This window comes from Vombatus ursinus, unplaced genomic scaffold (assembly GCF_900497805.2).
Source record: "Vombatus ursinus unplaced genomic scaffold, bare-nosed wombat genome assembly UNPS02014779.1, whole genome shotgun sequence".
In the NCBI taxonomy this organism is placed as follows: domain Eukaryota; kingdom Metazoa; phylum Chordata; class Mammalia; order Diprotodontia; family Vombatidae; genus Vombatus; species Vombatus ursinus.
Window position 1 is genome coordinate 65,485,362 of NW_020954557.1, and position 21,750 is coordinate 65,507,111.

At 32.2% G+C, this 21,750-nt stretch overlaps 1 protein-coding gene across 1 annotated transcript in view; it reads right to left on the minus strand.

Moving 5' to 3' along the window:
* Positions 1 to 21,750, minus strand: part of LOC114045905 (polypeptide N-acetylgalactosaminyltransferase 13) — an 816,024-nt gene that overhangs the window by 285,680 nt on the left and 508,594 nt on the right. Inside the window, exon 7 of the mRNA XM_027866100.1 lies at positions 21,538 to 21,655. Within this exon, the coding sequence (XP_027721901.1) occupies positions 21,538 to 21,655 (118 nt within the window). The remainder of the gene's footprint in view (positions 1 to 21,537; positions 21,656 to 21,750) is intronic.

Genomic DNA, 21,750 nt, shown 5'->3' on the forward strand with positions numbered 1-21,750 from the left:
TTAAAAATACTAGAGAGCACAGGTATGAATGGAGTCTTCCTTAAAATAATATATAGCATCTATCTAAAACCTTCAGCAAGCATAATGTGTAATGGGGACAAGCTAGAAGCATTTCCAGTAAGATCGGGGGCGAAACAAGGATGTCCATTATCACCACTGTTATTCAACATCGTACTGGATATGTTAGCTTTAGCAATAAGAGAAGAAAAAGACATTGAAGGCATTAGAATAGGCAAAGAAGAAACAAAGCTATCACTCTTTGCAGATGACATGATGTTATACTTAGAGAATCCCAGAGAATCAAGTAAAAAACTACTTGAAATAATAAACAACTGTAGCAAAGTTGCAGGCTATAAAATAAACCCACATAAATCATTGGCATTTCTATATATTACCAACAAAGCCCAACAGCAAGAGATAGAAAGAGTAATTCCATTTAAACTTACTGTAGACATTATAAAATATTTAGGAGTCTACCTCCCAAAACAAACTCAGGAACTCTATGAACACAATTGCAAAACACTTTTCACGCAAATAAAATCAGATCTAAATAATTGGAAAAACATCAGTTGCTTATGGGTAGGCCGAGCTAATATAATAAAAATGACAATTCTGTCTAAGCTAATTTACTTATTCAGTGTCATACCAATCAAACTACCAAAAAGCTACTTTATAGAGTTAGAAAAAATAATAACAAGATTCATTTGGAAGAATAAAAGGTCCAGAATATCAAGGGAACTAATGAAAAGAAATGCAATGGAAGGTGGCCTAGCCATTCCAGATCTTAAATTGTATTATAAAGCAGCAGTCATCAAAACTCTTGGTACTGGCGAAGAAATAAAGTGGTGGATCAATGGAATAGGTCAAATATGCAAGACATAGTAATCAATGACTATAGTAATCTATTATTTGATAAACCCAAAGACCCCAGCTTCTGGAATAAGAACCCACTCTTTGAAAAAACTGCTGGGAAAACTGGAAAAAAGTATGGCAGAAACTAGGCATGGACCAAAATCTCACACCATATACCAAAATAAAGTCTAAATGGGTTCATTATTTAGATATAAAGGCTGATACTATAAGCAAACTGGGAGATCAAGGAATAGTTTGCCTCTCAGATCTATGGAGAACAGAAGAATTCATAACCAAACAGGAGATAGAAAACATTACAAAAATCAAAATGTATAATTTGATTACATTAAATTGAAAAGTTTTTGCACAAACAAAGCCAATGCAACTAAGATTAGAAGGAAGGTAGAAAATTGGGAAAGAATTTTTACAACCAGTCTCTCTGATAAGGGCCTCATTTCTAAAATATATAGAGAATTAAGTCAAATTTATAAGACTACAAGCCATTCTCCAATTGATAAATGATCAAAGGATATGAACAGACAGTTCTCAGATGAAGAAATTAAAGCCATCTATAGTCATATGAAAAAATGCTTTAAATCACTATTGATTAGAGAAACGCAAATCAAAACAACTCTGAGATACCACATAACACCTATCAGAATGGCCAACATGACAAAACAGGAAAATGATTAATGTTGGAGAAGATGTGGGAAAATTGGAACACTAATGCATTGTTGATGGAGTTGTGAAATGATCCAACCATTTTGGAGAGCAATTTGGAACTATGCCCAAAGGGCTATAAAAATGTGCATACCCTTTGACCCAGCAATAGCACTTCTAGGGCTGTATCCCAAAGAGATCATACAAATAGGAAAAGGACCCACATGTACAAAAATGTTTATAGCAGCTCTTTTTGTGGTGGCGAAGAATTGGAAATTGAGGGAATGCCCATCATTTGGGGAATGGCTGAACAAGTTGTCGTATATCAATGTAATGGATATTATTCTGTTATAAGAAATGATGAGCAGCCCGACTTCAGAAAACCTGGAAAGACTTGTGTGGACTGATGCTGAGTGAAGTGAGCAGAACCAGGAGAATATTATACACAGTAACAACCATGTTGTGTGATGACTATCATTGATAGACTTAGCCTTTCTCAGCAATGCAAGGGTCTAAGCCATCTCCAGAGGCCTTGTGATGGAAAATGCTATCCACACCCAAAGAAAGAACTATGGAAGCCAAATTGCTAATTTTTTTCTCTTCTGTTGAGTTTTGTTTCCTCTTTCTGATGGTTCTTCCTATGGGTTTTAATTTCTATTTACAACATCACTAATGTGAAAGTATGTTTAATATGAATGTAAATGTATAGCCTATATCAGATTATGTGCCATCTTTGGGAGGGTGGTGGTGAGGAAGGGGGAGAAAAATTTTAAACTGAAAAGCGTGTGGAAGTGATTATTGATAAATCAAAATAAATTAATAAAAAGGATAGAAAAAAACAAAAAAGAAAGAAAGAAAGAAAGAAAGAAAGAAAGAAAGAAAGAAAACCAATTAACTAATAAATAAAAAACAGAATCTGGTTTTATGAATAAACCAATAAAAGAGATAAACTGTTGGATAATTTGATTTAAAAAAAGGACAGTAAATTACTAGTATCACAAATGAAAAAAGGTGAATTCATCACCAATTAAGATGAAAATAAAACAATTATTTGGAGATATTTTATTTAATTATACACCAATAAACTTAAATGAAATGGATTAATATTTATAAAAACTTAAATTTCCCAGATTAGCAGAAGAGGATATATAAGAAGTAACCTTATGTTAGAAAAAGAAACTGAAGAAGCCATTAACAAGATCCATAATAAAAAATACCAGACAGATTCACAAGTGTATTCTAAGAAACATTTAAACAATTATTCCCAAAGTATATAAGCTATTTGGAAAAATAGACAAACAAAGAGTGCTACTAAATTCCTTCTACAACACAAATATGTTGCTGATACTTGTACCAGAAAGTGTAAAAACAAGAAAAATACAGACCAATTTGTCCAATGAATATTGATGCAAAAATTTTAAATAAAATACTAGCATTGTGATTAAAGCAGTATGTCATAAAAATCATACACTATGATTAGATGGGATTAATATCAGTAATCATAGCTGGTTCAACATTAGGAAAACTATCCATATAATTGATCACATCAATAACAGAACCAACAAAAATCATATCATTATTTCAATAGATGCAGAAAAAGCTTTTTAACAAAATATAACACCCATCACTATTAAAAACATCAGAGAGTATAGGAATAAAAAGAGCTTTTCTTAAAATAAATAAAAATAATGAAATAAAATAAAATAGTAGTATCATCTAAAACCACCAGCAAGCATTATCTGCAATGGGGATAAGATGGAAACCTTCCCAAAAAGACCAATGGTGAAACAAAGATGCCCATTATCACCATTATTTTTCAAAATTTTATTAGAAATGCTAGCCATATTAACATGAGAAGAAAATGAAATTTAGGCATTGTTGCAGGGAATAAAGATGCAAAATTATCAATCTCTGCAGATGATATCAGAAACAGAGAATCCTAGAGAACCAACTAAAAATTATTTGAAATAATTAACAACTTTAGCAAAGTTGTGAAATATAAAATAAACCCACATAAATCATCAACATTGTTGTATATTACCAACAAACTCCAGTAGGAAGATATAGAAAAAGTAATTCTAACTTCAGATAATATAAAATACTTGGGAGTCTACCTGCCAAGACAAACCTAGGGATTATATTAACACAATTACAAAACCCTTTTCATGCAAATAGAGTCAAATCTAAACAACTGGAGGAATTTCAGTTGCTCATGTGTAAGTCAATCAATACAATGAAAAATGGCAATTTTACCTAAATTACTTATTTATTGCCATACTACTCAAACTACCAAAAGTTATTTTATAGATCTAGAAAAAATAACAACACAATTTATCTGGAAGAACAAAAGGTCAAGAATATCAAAGGAATCAATGAAAAAAACAATCTGAGAGAAGGTGGCCTAGCCATGCCAGATCTCAAACTGTATTTTAAAGTGATAATCATCGAAACAATCTGGTATCAGCTGAAAAATAGCGGTGGATCAGTGATATAGGCTAGGTACACAGTACACATTAATAAATGACCGTAGTATTCTTACGTTTGACAAACCCAAAGATCCAAGCTTTTGGGAAAGGAATTCATTATTTGACAAAAACTGCTAGAGAAACTTGAAAGCAGTTTGGTAGAAATTGGGTATAGACCAATACTTCACACCATATACCAATAAGTTCAGAAGGGGTACATTATTTAGAAATAAAAGGTGACATTATAAGCCAATTAGGTGAGCACAGAATATTTTATCTGTCAGATCTATGAATAAGGGAAGAATTTACGATCAAATAAGCAATAGAGGTCATTAAAGGATATAAAATGATAATTTTGATTACATTCATTTAAAAGGGGTTTGCATAAACAAAACTAATGCAACCAAGGTTAAAAGGGTGGGAAGATTTTAGGAAAAAATTCTTTGATAAAGGTTGCATTTCTCAAATATATAGAGAAATGAGTCAAATTTATAAGAATATAAGGCATTATACAATTGATAAATGGTGGAAGGATAAGAACATGTAGTTTTCAGAAGATATCAAAGCTATCTATAATTATACTCCAAATGCTCTAAATCACTATTGATTAGAAAAATGTAAACTAAAATACCTGAGGAACCACCTAACTCCTCTCAGATGGGTTAATATGATAGAAAAGGAAAATGATGAATGTTGGAGGGAATGTGGAAAAATTGAGACATTATTGCACTACTGATGGAATTATGAACTGATCCAATCATTCCAGAAAGCAATTTGGATTTCTATCCAAAGGATTAGAAATAACTGTGCATACTGTTTGACCCAGCAATAACACTACTAGGTCTGTTTCCTGAAGTGATAAAGAAGAAGGAAAAGGACTATCTGTATATGTATCTATCTGTCTATCTATCTATCTATCTGTCTGTCTGTCTGTCTGTCTATCTATCTATCTATCCATCTATCTATGTATATGTATGTATATATGTGTATATGTATGTATATATGTATATACACACATGTATGTATATGCATAAACATACATATATACATATGTATAAATATATACATATATACATATATATAAATATATACATATATGTATATTAATTCTTTCTATGGTGGGAAAGAATTGGAAAATGAGGGAACGGCCATCAATTGGGAAAGATTGGACAGGTTGTGGTATGTGATTGTGATGGAATACTATTGTGCTAAAAAAAAAAAGTGATGAACAAGATGCCTTCAGAAAAACCTGGAAAGACTTATATAAACTGATGCAAAGCGAGGTTACCAGAGGCAGGAGATCAGAGTTCAATAGTATCGATATTGTAAATGATCTATTATGAATAGTTCAGCTGTTCTCAGCAATACAGTGATCCAAGACAAGTTCAAAGGATTTATGCAAAATGTCATCCACCTCCAGAGAAAAAACTGGTGGAATTTGAATTCAAATCAAAGTACTCTTTTTAAACTTCATTCTTTCCTTCCTTCCTTCATTCCTTCCTTTGTTCCTTCCTTCTTTCTTTCCTCCTTCCTTCCTTCCTTTTCATGGTCTGTGTTCCTTTTTGCAACATGGATAATATGGAAATATATTTTGCATGATTGAACATGTATAATCTATATCAAAGTGCTTGCCTTCTCAAGGAAGGGTTAGGGAGTGACAGGGAGTATTTGGAACTTAAAAAATACAAAAAAAGTTAAAAATTGTTTTAATGTAATTGAGAAAAATAAAATTAAAATATTCTATAGCAAAAACATTCCTAGTTGTACAATCTATAGAAATGCTTTTAAAAGTCTAGGTTTGAGGAACACTGGAATCCAAACATAGAGATTAAGATATACAGGACAAATGTGGTTATATATGGATATATTACATTCTCTCTCTCCTTTTGTGTATCTGTGTCTCTCTCTCTATATATATACACACACAAATATATACATACACTAAATGTATACATATAAAATATATATGCTATTATATACATATATACATGTACATATACTTGTGTGTGTGTGTGTCTATTCTTAGAACATATGGGAGAAGACCAATATATTTTATTTGGGACTTTTAAAAAAATTTTTAATTAATTTATTTTGAATTATCAACAATCACTTCCATAACCATTTTAGTTTTAAATTTTTCTCCCCCTCCCTCCACACCTCCCTCTCCAAGAGAGCATGCAATCTGATATAGGCTATACATGTATATTCCTATTGAACATATTTTCACATTAGTTATGTTGTGGGTAAGAATTAGAACCAATTTGAGATTTTTTTAATGTTTGGAAGAGTTTATCTTTTAAACAATTAATTTATGGAGAATCGTGATTCTGTTTAGGGGGAAAACATATCTATTTTGTAAAGCAACGTACTCCTGAAATATAAAAGTTTTTTCTAATATTGATACCATCAAAACTACTTGCTACAAATATCTACAAAGTCTTTTATGAGGGAAGTATTACTCTTCTTTTGCAGTTTTCAGTTTCTAAAAATGTGGGACAAAACATCGTAGGCAAAATGACACCTAAGGAAAACAGAGAAGATGTGACTACAAAAGGCCTAGAATACTCCTAGTGCACAGAAAAGTTTATCCTCCATGATGAGATGCTTTGGATAATAGCACAGAAAAGTCTATCCTCATATCTGTTACTCTGAAACTGCCAGATGCTATTCTTGTGACATTTAAAGGTTGCTACAATGAATAAATCAATGCATTTTAATAGGTTAGTGAAAAGGACAAGTCTTTCATTTTATTAAGTATTTACTCCTCCCAAAGGAGAATAATGTTATTATTTAACTTTGAATTAAAAAAAATCATAGAATATTAGGGTAGAGGTAACTTTAGAGATCATTTAGATCATATGTCTCATTTTAATGATCATGAAACTGAGACTTAGAAAAGCACGGTGACTTTCTTAAGGTCAAATAACTAATAGTGGCAGAGCTGGAATTAGAAAAATAATTGAATTGATAAATAAAACCAAAAAGTCATGTTTTGTTAAATATTAATAAAATTGATACATGACTAACACATTTAATCAAAACAGAATGAGATTACTTATGCACTAGAGTATTAGAGAATTAAAAGAAAAAAATTCAGATGACCAAAAATTGAAATGAGAAAATGAAGGTTATAAACCTTTCAAAAGTTATTATGAAAACAATGAGATATTACTCTAAGCATCTCTACTTAAAAAATTTGAGAACTTAAAATAAATAGATAAATATCTACAAATATGTAAATAAAATCATAATATATTAAACAAATAATCTAAATAGTTCAATCTCAGATGGAAAAACCAAAGAGGATTATTAATGAGTTACCAATTTAAAAAGTATCAGGCTCATTCACAATTAAACTCCCAGGAACTAATAGGAAGTAAGCGTAGGATGGAGCTGAGCAATCTTGTAATATAACTTTTCATTTTCTAAATGCAGAAACTTGGGTCCAGAGAAGGCTTGTCTAATACCTGATTCTAAAATTTGAGGAATTTTCAGATTTACCATCCTTATTTCTGTTATAGATGCTTGTTTAATTTTAATATACTTGAACTTTCTCGAACTTTACCTGTTTTATGAAAGAACAAAGAAACCTTCAACATTTTTCTCAAGATGTACTTCTTTAGTAGTATGTGCTTAACTCCAAAATTGAAATTACATAGATAACTATAGCTTGCTTCTTGGATCTATTTCAAATGGCCATTCCTCCTTTGTCTCCAGGCTGACTCTACATATAACATTCTCTTTAGCTCACATTTTTTCTTATTAGAATTAGAATATGGATTCCAGAAAGTCACATCTAATTTGCTCCTTTGGTTTTAAACTTAAAAAATTTTCTACCATATATTCTATGATAAATACTTATATTAAAGAGAAAGGGGTGGGACATTAGCATTGGAGCAAAATTTTGTGTTTTCTTATACATACAATATATGTCCATCATAGGACCTCTGACTAAGATAAGATAGAAAATAAAATAATTATAGCTAGGTCCCTATTAGTGTAAACAATGAATCATGTGAAATGAATGTTTTATTTGAATTTACAATGTATACCTGAATAGTTTCACTACACTAAGACAAATGACTATATTGTAAGTAATTTTCACTACAAATTGCACTAATCTGAAAACATATTACCACTTTAGGGTTCATTAGTCTCACAAATTTGGACCTACCTTAATTTACATATACTTTATTCCTTACCTGTCAGGTAGCACTTTTGTCTATATAACCATAACAAAAATAGATCTAATCCAATTAGGCCTAGCAGGTACAGTTCACAGAGTACTGGACTTGGGGCCGGGAAGACCTGGGCTTATGTTTTGGATATGCCCCATTATTGGCAATCTTGGAAAGACTGGAATGCAACCAATCTTTCAATAGGTATGTTCTTGAGGAAGAATCATCCTCATTTACCTCCTAAAATCAAGACTATTCTGGTAAATGTTTAGCAAAGAACAGCATGACCCACTTTTAAGGATAATAGTACAATATGCATTAATACCATTTTTATCTCAATCAACAAAACAATAAATCAAGCCTAGATTTATAGTATTTGCCAGTTTCTGAAGTTTAAATGATCACATTGAATTTAACAGTTGGCTGGCTCCTTTGACAACTCTGCCTAAAGGGCATATGTCTCACTTTGGAGACTCATGGTTTAGGTTATGCTTAAGAAATGAACAAAATTGTGTTATATTTCTCAGTAGCAGAAAAGAAAGGATATTGTAAAGTTTTTTTTTTGTTTTGTTTTTTTACTTTTTGAGGCTACCTGCTTCATGTGGTATTTTTGGAGGCCTAAAAGACATCCAGCCTACCTGTGGCCTTATCATGTTTTAGGGAATGTTACAAGGGAGTTGGGTTTCATCCCTGAATTCCAAGACAGGAACAAATGATGATTTGGTGATGATTTACTGTTTGCTTTTATGATTCTGGCAGGCTACTGTGGAAATTTAAGTAATAACCTGCATGGTTTATAGTAGCAAAGAAAATTTAATACTTACTCAGACTGAGAAAGGAGATATCATAGTTTCCTAAGCCATAGAAGTACACAATTTTAGATCTGGAAGGGAATTTAGAAGTCATCTAATCTAATCCCCTAATATATATATATATATGTGTGTGTGTGTGTGTGTGTGTGTGTGTGTGTGTGTGTGTAGATATAGATATATAGAGAGATATAGATATATATCTATCTCTATATAGAGATAGAGATATAGATATATATCTATATCTATATAGAGATAGAGATATAGATATAGATATATCTGAAGAAAAAGGGACCCAAATGGATTAAGTAACATATCCAGTTAAGTGTCATATCTCAGATTAGAATTTTGTTCCCAGTCTCCCAATTTGATCCTCTTTCTATCATTCTACAACTTATAGAAGGAATGGAATATATTTACAACTTTGATTTTGGTATGTAGTGAAAAATCTGCATGCTACTGTATCATAACAATTAATACTTATTCATTTTTAAAAGGATAGTAAAGCAAACCAAAACACAACTAATAAGTCCCATATTATGTCTCATAATTTCCATATGAATGTCTTTCTGATCCTAAAGATTCAATTAACCAATTAAAAATAGAAAAAAAAATTCATTTATCATTGATGTAAAAATCATTCAGTCTTCAGAACTGGGAAAAAGGCAATTTTAAAGAAGTTTGTAAAATCAGTTATACTGGGATGGTAGATCAAGAAAAGGTTTGATTCCATCCAATTCAACAGTACAGTACAAGTGGAAAGGATGCTGGATTTGGTGTCAGAGGATCTGGGTTCAAGTCCCAGCTCTATTACTTACTACATGTGTGACTCTGGGCAAAATGCAATATTTCTGAAGTTCAATTTACTTTTTTATAAAATGAGGTGTTTGGACTAGACGACCTCTAAAGTCCTGTCTTGTTCCTAGTGATGCTCTATTAAGGATTTCATCTGTGCTCGGCACTGTTCTCAGTTGTGGGAACACAAAAGGGGAAAAAACAACATACAAAACAAATCACCCTTTGGAAATAAAATAGTTTACTTGTATATTACTAAATACTTAATGGTGAACACCTTCTGTGTTTGCTAAATTCACAGTAGAAATAATTAGAGAGCATTTAAGAAAAACATTTTAGATATTTATTACTAAAATTTTAATTTATATAGAACTAGTGCAATGTATTAAATTGAATTTATTCTCTGATTTGAATGGGGGTGGGTGGGGAGAGAGGTTCCAGAACTGTGATTTTATTAGAATAGGAAATTCCTTAAGGAAATTCCTCCTATCCATGTAGATCAGCAACTTTTCTGCAACTTCAATCTTCATATAGTTGCCTGGGGGCATTAGGAGGTTAAATAATTTGTGGAGGGTCACAGCAATATATGTCAGATTCATGACTTGAACCCACGTATTCCCAGGAATGGCCCTTTCAGCACCAATGTCTATTCTAAGCAGTATCTCTTTTACACTTATAATATGTAGTCATTGGAACTATGTCATGCCAACATTTTTAATTCTTTATTCCTGAAATTAAATTTTATTTAAGTAAATCACATAATGATTCCTTTAAAAAAAAGTCACCATTTTAGTTGCTTAGAATGATATAACTTATTAGTAGTCATCTACTTAAGATAAATATCACTAACTGTGACAATATAATCATAGCTTAGAATGGTGCATATTTTCCAGTAGTTACCATAGTGATTTAAATTTAGTTCTTTAACAAAAAGCACATTCATCTGATTTTGAATAGATCAATTTTGGATAAGCAAAGTGTACTTGGCTTTCTAACTGAATTCCCACATATTGCTATAATGGGTTTGCAATTCTATTTTACAAATTAAAAGTCTAAATATGAATACATATAAAGGACTTATTATACAGATTTCTTGAGCTCTTAATGGATGTCTCATTAATTCTTTCATTCTAAACCAAGTGCTTCAGGATGCGTTGTTAACAGCATAATGAAATTTCATTCATGTATGTTGCAGAAAAGATAATAAAAAAATCAGACAACTTTAGGCTAACCTCAGGTCTAATGTGCAATGTGCTACTAGCAGAGTCTAGACAATAACCATAAACCATTTGCCTTACTGGTAACTTTTGTGTTAAAGACAACTTCTCTCTCTAATTTTCCCTATTTTCAAAGGTTCTCTCACTATCCCAATTTATATCCTTATTCTCTGATCATCTATAGTTCTTAATGTCATAGAACTTAGTGGAAGAATGGACTTTATACATCATTTAGTTCAATCACTTCACGAAGGTGTCTCAGGGAAGTTAAGTACCTTCTTAGTGTCATTTAGTAATACTTAGTGTCTAGTATTAAATACTAGGATTTGAAAGCATATCACTTCTCTACTATTTCTATGACACCACATTCAGCATTCCCTCGCCACACATTTGCTACTTTGCTTGCTTGTATTGCTTTTTAAAATAAAAATTAAAGCCATATACAATATGCTATGATTTCTGATGAGGAAAAATTACTATTTGCTTACCTGGGCAGTTAGGGTCGAGCCATGTTGTAGAGAACACTTATTGCCAGCTACATAGAGCATTTGGATATATTTATTATGGGCTGTTATAGGACAGTTCTGAGTGGAGAGCCAGGAAAAGAATTGTGTTGTACATATATTAAACCAGAAATAGCATATAAAGTTGAATGGAAGAGGGGAGAAACTAGAGGTTGGGAAAACAACAGGAAGTTATTATAATAGTTCAGGTGAGAGGTTATGAGAGCCTGAAAGATAATCACCTATACTTACAATGCACCTTAAGGCTATCAAATGTACTTTGCCCAAATTAATTTTATAGGATACACTGTGAAAGCATAATTATTCCTATTTTATAGGAGAGGAAACAGCCCCTAAGAGATGAAATAAACTTTTCTGTGATCACACAGTTAATAAGTGAGGCAATGTTTAAAGTCATGTCTCCTGATTCCAAGTTCAGTGCTCTATTTACTATTCTTTTCAGCTAGGGTGGTAACAATGCCAATAGAAAACGTGAGCAGACATTGAATGGGAGACATAGCACAGACACAAAATTGCCTTCAGCAATCTAACTTACAAGACTTTGCCATTCATTCCATAAATACCTGTTTGATTAATAAAATAGAAGCATATTAGATTCTCTCTGAGGAATTACACAATAATTGATAATTGCTTTTAAGAATGTTATAAGTCGCGGCAGCTAGTTGGTGCAGTGGATAGAGCACCGGCCCTGAAGTCAGGAGAACCTGAGTGCAAATCTGACCTCTGACCAAACACTTGACACTTACTAGCTGTGTGATCCTGGGCAAGTCACTTAACCCCAATTGCCAAAAACAAAAAACAAACAAACAAACAAACAAAAAAAAACAAAAATTGAAGAAAGTCATAAGTTTTAGGAATACTGTTTTTGATTTTCTAATTTGCAGACTGAAATCAGGGTCATGAATATACATGCAGAAAATTCCTCCCCAGTCTGGGAAAGAGCTGACAATTTTCATCCCATCTGCCACAGAGGAAAGTCCAAGGTTGCACAAAAAGTGAATGGCATAATCATGATTAAAACTTACTTTTGTTAAGTCACCATTTAGGAATTTTTTTTCACTTTCCTACATTTAAGAGGTGATTATTTCTTTCCCAAAAGATTTTACTCTTTTTTAACTTTAATTGTTGAATCTCTCAGCATATGTACAGATACATTTTGACACACTCTTCAGCAAAGTGTCTATTGTGCAAAATAAGTCAATCTTGTAAAGTATAAAAAAGAAGCCTTACATCATAATTAAAAATGTTGCCATTAGATAAAGCAAACACATTAGGCATTACAAGTCATCTTGAAATTTGTACCTGAGAACAAAGACAGTTAATTTCACACTTAATGCATTAGAAAAGTGTAATAATCTTGCTCAGATGAAGGAGAAATCAATACTAGTAGGGATGATCACTTCTTAGAATGCTTAATGGAGAAAAGGATATTTAAGCAGGGGCTGGAATTCTGTTTTGCAGTCAGGAATACTATTTGCTTTAACAACAATAGGGACTGGGAGTAGATCTACAATTTTTACTGATAGAGGGAACCCCCAAATAAGGAAACTCCCTCAAACAAACACAGATCATCATCTTCTTTTGTATTTATAGCCTTGGAACGTTGCTTAGGCAATTCAGAGGTTGAGTGAATTCCCCAGTCACACAGCCAGTATGCATCAAAGCTTGACTTAAAGTCACTTTTTCTTGTCATAGAGCTTGACTCTCTATCCATGACACTATTATGAAACAAAGAGCAATACTTTTTGAAGCAGTTCTTCAAATTACAAAGGAAGCTGCTAAATAACCTTTTCACCTGGAATGTACAGATACTTTAAGTGAAAGTAATTTTAAGATTTGAATTATATAAATAATTGCTCCAGTGCTGCTCATTACTTTCATTGCACCAGATGGTTTTAAACATTAGGCAATTACCTAATTAATGATGATATTATTGTATGGGCAACTAGAGCAACAGATTTTTTATTATTATTAATGAGTGGACAGAATAGAGACTTATACACATAAACATGTGTTTATAATAGATTGTCTTCATTGCATTGAATACATACACACATGTATTCTTTCTTGTTAAAGAATACACACACACACACACAACCTACATTTTATTTTTTAACAAGACTTGTGATTTCATTGGCATAGGAATGCCTCTCAGTGAGGTACTTTCTCTACCAATGCATATTAGCAGATTCTCTTAGATATTAGATAATTTGGGGGTGCCTACAGTCACATAACCAATATGTATCAAAGGAAGGGCCTGAATGTAGGTCTTCTTAATTCAAAGACCAGTGTTGTACTCTCTGTCATAATGTCTCTTTATACTACACACTTATTAACACAACTTGGATTTTTATAAATCAGGCTTATGATCCTTATCAACAAAGAATACAAACAATCACTTTTTTGGACACATTCCAGTAAATCACAAGCAAAATTTAGACAGACATATTTTAAAATTTCAATATTACATTGTTACATAAGGGTGGGAAATCCCTACAGTAATGCAAACCATACCCCATGTCATACTTTGTTAGGTAGTGTTCATCAGTTATTATGGCTAAAAAAAATCCTAGTGATAGGTGCTCTATCCACTGCACCACCATTGCCTCACTTATTAACTGTGTGATCATAGAGGTGTCCAAACCTCTAATTATGAATCTTCAGTTAACAGGACCATTTTCAAAGCTTTTCCATCTTGCTAGGATTTGATAGAGATTATATACTATTTATATAATCTTAGAGAACCTTGGGTTATTTCAACCATACAATGACATTGATTTAGGTGTTCAGGGTAATTAGGTAGATATGCTCTCCAAAAATAGCTGACCACTAAGTATTCCACAATGTGAAAATATTCTAAGGATGAATTTTAGGCCCATGATTAAGGCTTTTAAAACATGAAAATGTAATTGTTGTAGAAAGTTTGGGATTTTAAATTATATCTTAACACATTTTAATAAACTTATTTATCATATCATTACTTTAAATCTGAGTTCTGCTGAATTAGAAAATCTCCCCATGCCTGGATTAATGTAAATGGTCTCTTCCAGTGAACTCATACAATATCAAGTTTTAAACCTCTCCTGCTATTATTGCTTTCCTAAATTTGGGGCATCCACACAACTTCAGGTAAAAGACACTCTACCATCTCTTTATATAGACCATGTATGTATAAGCATACACATGTGTATATACATGTCTATACATCTAATATATATATAGTACAATATACAATTATACACAAATATATCTTTGATATATTTATAATGTATTTACACTTACCAAGTAGCAAATTGTGTACACAAATATGTGTGTGTGTTTAGGTAATGAAACAACAAAAACTTTTAAAATTCACACCACAATACTTTTGTTTCCCTTATCTGAATATTTTAGAAGAGTTAAAATTGAATGATGATTACTATAATTGCCTCAATTCCCCACTTTGCTTTGTGTTTTCAGACATTCTAGAGGTAATGTTGAGTAAAGAACTAGCTATAATATAACCTGTCAAACACATTGGGTCAAGAATTTTTGCTATACCACTGAAGTTCAGCAAGAATACTTCCAGAAATTAAAATCCCTTAAAATTAGTTCCTTTAGATTTAGGGAAAGAAGAATCATGAGACTGATAAATGTGATAAATGTGTGTGTCTCACTGACAGGATGACAGTATACATGAATATGGAAAGATCTGAAGTAAATCAATTTGTATTACCTTATGGATGCAAATCAAGTACAAAGTCAGTGTCTTAATCAAAGCATGTTTTAAATTTTGCTGTTACTTTCTAAAAAACAAACTGGGATATCTGGCTTGCTGCCATCATCATGGCAATGCTATTTAGTGTGTATGACCTGGCTATGAATTTAAGGCACAACAGTTAGCCTAGTTCTGATTTTATGTATGCTAAAATTTTATTCATCACTATTCAGAAAGAATATCCAATATTTCTTGATTCAGCAAGCTTGATCATATAATTTTTACATCCCATCCAGTGATAAAATGAAGGAATGGAAAAAAAAAAAGCTTTCCAAGTGGAGAGATATATTCACAAAATACATTTCCACTATGTTCTTTGCAATGACTTATAAACATCTGATCATTTTTGACTATTATGTGAATGGGAATTACAATACATACCTATCATTATTCATGTTGTTTACTATGCTTGGAATACCTTCATCCCCACTTTCTGTTTATTGAATTTCCACCTCCTTTTTTCCAGGCACATTTCAAGAACTACCATCCATGTGAAGCCTTCTCTGATCATCCTAATTGATTGTGATCTTTCTTACTCCGCAAAATTCCTATACCATTCACTTGTTTCTTGTATTATTGGTTCTATTTTTATCCACATGTCTCTTTCATAAGACACAACATGATATAGTGATTGCAGGACTTGCCTTGGAGTCAAAAAGACATAGGTTTAAGTCCCATTTCTGATACACTGTGGCTATGTGACCCTAGGTAAGTTACACATCTTCTTTGTTCCCCAAACAAATCTCTAAATGAACAAATGTCTTTCCACATCTAAAAAAAAAGCCATCATACTCACACACATTCATATGTATGTATATACATATATATATGTATGTGTGTGTATGTGTGTATGTTTATGTGTAAATATGTGTGTATATAGGTATGTATTTATATATGTATGTTTGTATTGCAGTGAAAAGGAGATAGATTTAGAGTATTTAATTCAAATCCACTCAATACCTCTGTCAGCTTGGGATTTGTCACAACTTCTCTGCATCCCTGTTTGTAAAATAAGATCTCAGAAGTTGCCCTCAGTTCTAAATCTATGAGCTTATGATTCTACTTTACTTTATAGATGTTCAATATGTATTTGCCTTATTAGCTCTGTGTGTATATAGTGAGTGGACATATATTTACTGGCAGAAATAGTTTAAAAAACTAGATAGCTACTTCCTCTCTGGGGTGGGGCTCTGAGTAAAAGATGTACTATTGTCAGGATATAAGGATGCAACCAAATTTTTAATACTATAGTGAAATATATACACACATTTATATTTACTTATATGCAATATATATGCTTATATGCAATATACATATTTATGCATTGTACACATATATGTGTATATATACACAAATGTGCATGTGGCTACTACTTAGCCTATTATGTAATTTAATGGCTGGTAAATTAAGATATTTTTGAAATGTTTGACTACATTCATAGGTCATTTGCAATGCTCTGCTAAAACAGCTTTAAAAGGTGTTAAATCCAATAAAGAAGAATGTTTTGGGGGGAAAACTGAAAAATTAAGTGAATGGGGAGGTTAATGTCATATTCCAGTAGATGCTACCTATAGGATTGTTTATTTTTGATACTATTAACAAGGTCACAAATATCAAGTTTAAGTTTCTAAAGAGGAAACATTTTCAGGTAATTTTATGTAAACATACGTTGACCTTTAGAGTAAAAGTATTTAATTCTATTGGAAAAAAATGGCCAGGTATGAAGTTCTTTGAATTGTAAAGGCAAAGGAAATGTGAGTGCTAACTTCAAGTGAGTTTCCAAAATTCCCCATCATTCATGTGCTTTCTCAAAGGGTAAAATGAACACTGAATTATTATTTCATGAACTATATTTGAAATGGAATTCTTACATTTATTTTAAACATAAGGAGCCTGATTTAATCACTTTTATTACACTCCTCCTGCTGCATCAGCTCCTGAACAAAAGCTTTTAATGTGAATGTTCAGGATGATATATTCATTATTAGAAGTACAATCCCAGTTATCCATTTATCCACCTACAAATACTGTTGCCAGAAGTTATTTACTTTTAAGCTATGCTCTACTTTTGGTTTGGGGCATATGCCATTGACTTAGGATCTAAGAAATGTAATTTCTATTCCCATCTGTAGAAAAGCTCAGTTCATCCTATTTGCATTTTGCAGTAAGTTTTGAATTAGATCAGATAACCTTATAGTAACATGCTAGGCTGACTTGATCAAGCCAGAAAACCTGCTTCATTCCGATTGTCATATAAATATATTTTTGAAATTTATTTAGAGGCTGTTCCATGTCAGGCTTCTGAGGTCTATATTTCTGCCTTCCAAAATTTGCAAACTTATCAACAAAGAACATTTAGACGTAAGAATTGAATTCAATGAACCTTTATTTATCATGTAAATATATCTATATACTCCTGTAAATAAATGAATAAATATATATATATATATATATACACACACATAGATATGTACCTGTGTTTGTGTGTATGTCTACATCTCTATCTATGTATCCATCTTTCTTTATTTCTATCTATCTAATTAGTGTAAAGGGGCTATGGAGTATCTTGTTTCTTTTATTAAATATTTTTTTCTTTCCTAAGTTATGAGGGCCATCATATGGGAAGTGTTATAGGCAGTGATTAGGAACACAGGAAAGCCCACGAGGCATGCCTACACCCAGCTGAGGAACAGAAGGCAGTAGGAAATAGGACACAGACTGTTGTAATTGTGACATCCTCTACTTCAACAGCTCCCTATTGCCTCTATGGTACCTACAGCTATACCTATAATTAACATTCTCTCTGTCTGTCTGTCTTTATATATACATGCACACACACACACATATATACATACACATATATACACATACATGTGTATGTGTGTGTGTGTATGTGTGTGTGTGTGTGTTCTCTATATTGGTATCCCTTCACTTTGGCATTTTAAACCCTTAACAATATAACTCATATCTACCTTTCTTGTCCACTTCATGGTATTTATCATCTCACACCTTTTGCTATAGCCAAACTGGCCTACTAGTTTATTTCCTATATATGACATATCTTTCATCTTCCTGCATTTCCTCCTCACAGTCCTTTGTAGAATCTCTAGTTTCCTACAAAGCACAACTTAAGTGCTTCCTCCTACCCAAGGTCCTTCAGGATTCCCCTTAGTTAGTATTCTCTTGAATACTTGAAATGACTTTAAAACTATTTATTTGTGACAAGTTTTGTCCTCTGATAATATGTAAGCATCTTTGTCCTTGCATCTCAAGCACCTAACATAGAGCCATGGACATAGTGGTGCTTAATAATTGCTTGAAAAATTTAATTTGTTAGGGTAGGACCTGGTCTCTTCAGAGCAGGTGAGCAAAATTAAGGAAAGAAGAGTTCAGAATAAAAAATTCTGAATTATAAATTTAAGAAAAGGTAATATGACTTAGCCAAAATTTAAAAAATAGCTACTATGTGGCAAAATCAAAACCAGAAACCAAGTTATTCCCGACTTCTGAGATGAATACATATTTTTTCCATTACACTATGTTGCTCCCATCAGTGGGAACAGTGGAAAGGTGTGCATAGGTTTCTAGCCTTATTTTCCTTCATGTATACCTTACTTTAGGAACACTTTTTTTTTGTACCTCTCCATTAAGAATACTGCTCTTTTGAACATTCACTCTTCCATGAACCTTCCTGGTTCCCTACTTTTATTACCTTGTTTCACCATTTATATCTCTAGATGAGTTTTCCAACCAGCACAAGGGGAGTGTTCACATCCAATCATACATTTTGAACAAAGAAACAGAACAGAAAGGTGGGTAGAGGGAAAAGTAGATGATTAAGATAAGGAAGAAAAGGAGAATGAAGAGGCTGTCAGCTGCATAATCAGAGTCATGGATGTCAGTAATACTGTCCATCATTGCTCCTGAGTAGGAAGGCTAAAACTAAACAAATTGTTTTTTTCTCACAGAAAGTCATCCAAGCAAATTAAAGGGAAGACAGTATGATATATTGAGATGAGCAAGCAACCTGGGTTTTCATTCTGCATTTGCCAAAATCTCATGATGTGAACTGAGGCTAGTAACTGAACCTCTAAGGGTCGTATAATTCTTCTGTAAAATGAGAGAATTGAGTTAGATAATCTTTAAGGTTCCCTGAACCTATAAAACTCTGTGAATGTATGGAATTTGCTGTTTTCTTGCTAATTTTTTATATTTATCACATAAATTCATATGAAATAGTCTTGACAACATGAGAAAAATGATAATGAACTATTCTGAATTCATCATTGGATCTTTGGGACAAGTTCAATCTATCAGCCTATATATAATTTTGTTAGATAAATATTAGGACAGGAAACATTTTGGAGTTTAATTTTATAATGTATCTCCAGGGTTCATATTATAGGAAAGCAGAATAACTAAGAATTTTATGTAACAAGATTTTACTGGTACTTTTAGAAAAATCTTTATGGATCAGGTTCCAAAATAAATCCTTTTTTTTAATTATATTCCATACCATCAAAGGGGATGTTTTATCTAGGCTGCTAAAGACTATTTTTTTCATATTTTGATGTAAATTTGCCTGATATTGCATAATGACTTAACATGCTATAAAATCAAATTTAATTTTGTAAAAGAAGAAAAAAAGATAAAATAAAATTATATAACATAAGGGAAGATAGCTATATTAAAATAACCTTTAAAATAGTTTGACTGAAAATACTAACTGATAGACAGTTTTCATATAACATTTCAAGTTTTGCAAAGTATTTTATGCAGCAGTTGATGGTGTAGTAGCTGCAGTGCCAGGCCTAGAGTCAGGAATAGTTGAGTTCAAATCTAGCCTCAGACACTTTCTAGCTGACTGACCCTGGGCAAGTCACTTAAGCTCTGTTGGCCTCAGTTTCCTCAACTTTAAAATGGGGATAATAATACAACCTACTTCACAGGTTTATTGTGAGAGTCAAATGAGATAATATTTGTAAATAGCACTTAGCACAGTGTCTATGTAGAAGAAACCCAATAAATGATTATTCCTTTTCTCACCTCTCTCTTTTATGTATATTATCTCATTTGATCTTAACAACATCCCTGTAAGGCAAGTGCTATTATTCCTATTTTCAGGATGAGGAAATTGAATGTCAGGGAAATTGAACAGATTGCCTGGAGCCCCACAGTGGCCTCAGAAACTTACTAGCTATGTGACCCAGGGTAAGTCAATTAACCCTGTTGGTCTCAGTTCCTTATCTATAAAATGAGCTGGAGAAGGAAATGGCAAAGCACTCCAGTATGATTGACAAGAAAACACCAAATAGGGTCATGAAGAATCAGACACAAATTCCTAACAAAAGAAGTGCTGACTCTACTAAATAGCAATGGACTTAGTTTAGAAAAATCTCTCTCAATATTTTCATGTCTCTTGATAGCCAGGAATGCTGATGATTTTTAAATACTGAATAATATTAAATATTAGTCTCCATAGCATGGTGGATAAACTCCTCATCTCAAAGTCAGAAAGTCCTGTATTCAAGTCCTGTCTATGAATATACTTCTTGTATGATCCTGGGCAAGTCATTTAATTTCTCAACATAATAGGTTACTTTCTAAGACTTTTGGTTGCAGAGAAGGTACCAACCTACATAGGTAGAGTTTCCTTCCTGGAGTATTTACTGTATCAAAGAAATCACCATCCCAGTCCCTATCTATATAGAACACAAATGTCGTTTTACCTAATAGTCCTAATCTCTTCTATGTGATTTAAACATAAATCCAAGATATTCATTAACTTAGAAAGCCACTTTCTAAACAAATGGCAGTTTTAGCTTTTATGTTTTACAAGTTGTCTTTTTCTGTTGAAAAAAATTACTTTACTGAAGTAACTGATGTTGCTTTAAGAATAGTATATTAATGGAAAATCACATAACTAACTTAGGTAGATCCTACAAATGCACAATGATATATACATTCACAAGTTTTGGGTTCAAATAGTGACTTTTTTAGTACTAGATTTTCTTCCCAAAACTCTCTCCCAAGACAGATTAAGAAAATAAACAGATTTATATTTTTATAAAAATAAAAATTTGACTCAAAGAACCTTAAAAAACAACATATCATCTTGCCATATGACAATCAATACTATATGCAACAGAATACAAATAAACTTTCCTAAGTGTATATTGAAATTATCAACTGATAGAATACATTTTTGGCTAAAAGCTGTCAGTAAATGTTCTGACTGTGATATACATAATAATAACAAAAGAAGTAAAGTAACAGTTACCCTAAAGGACATTTCAAGATTCTCTCCACCCCAGATATCCATTCCTGCATCGTAAGCTCCTATCTCTTCAAAGTAGTTTCTGTCAATTGAAAATAGGCCGCCAGCCATAGTAGGGGTCCTAGTTGGAAAAAAATAACATAGAAAACAATATTCTTTGAAAGACAATATGTGGAATTTAATAAGTGAGACTTTAAAATACATCTCTAGAGACAT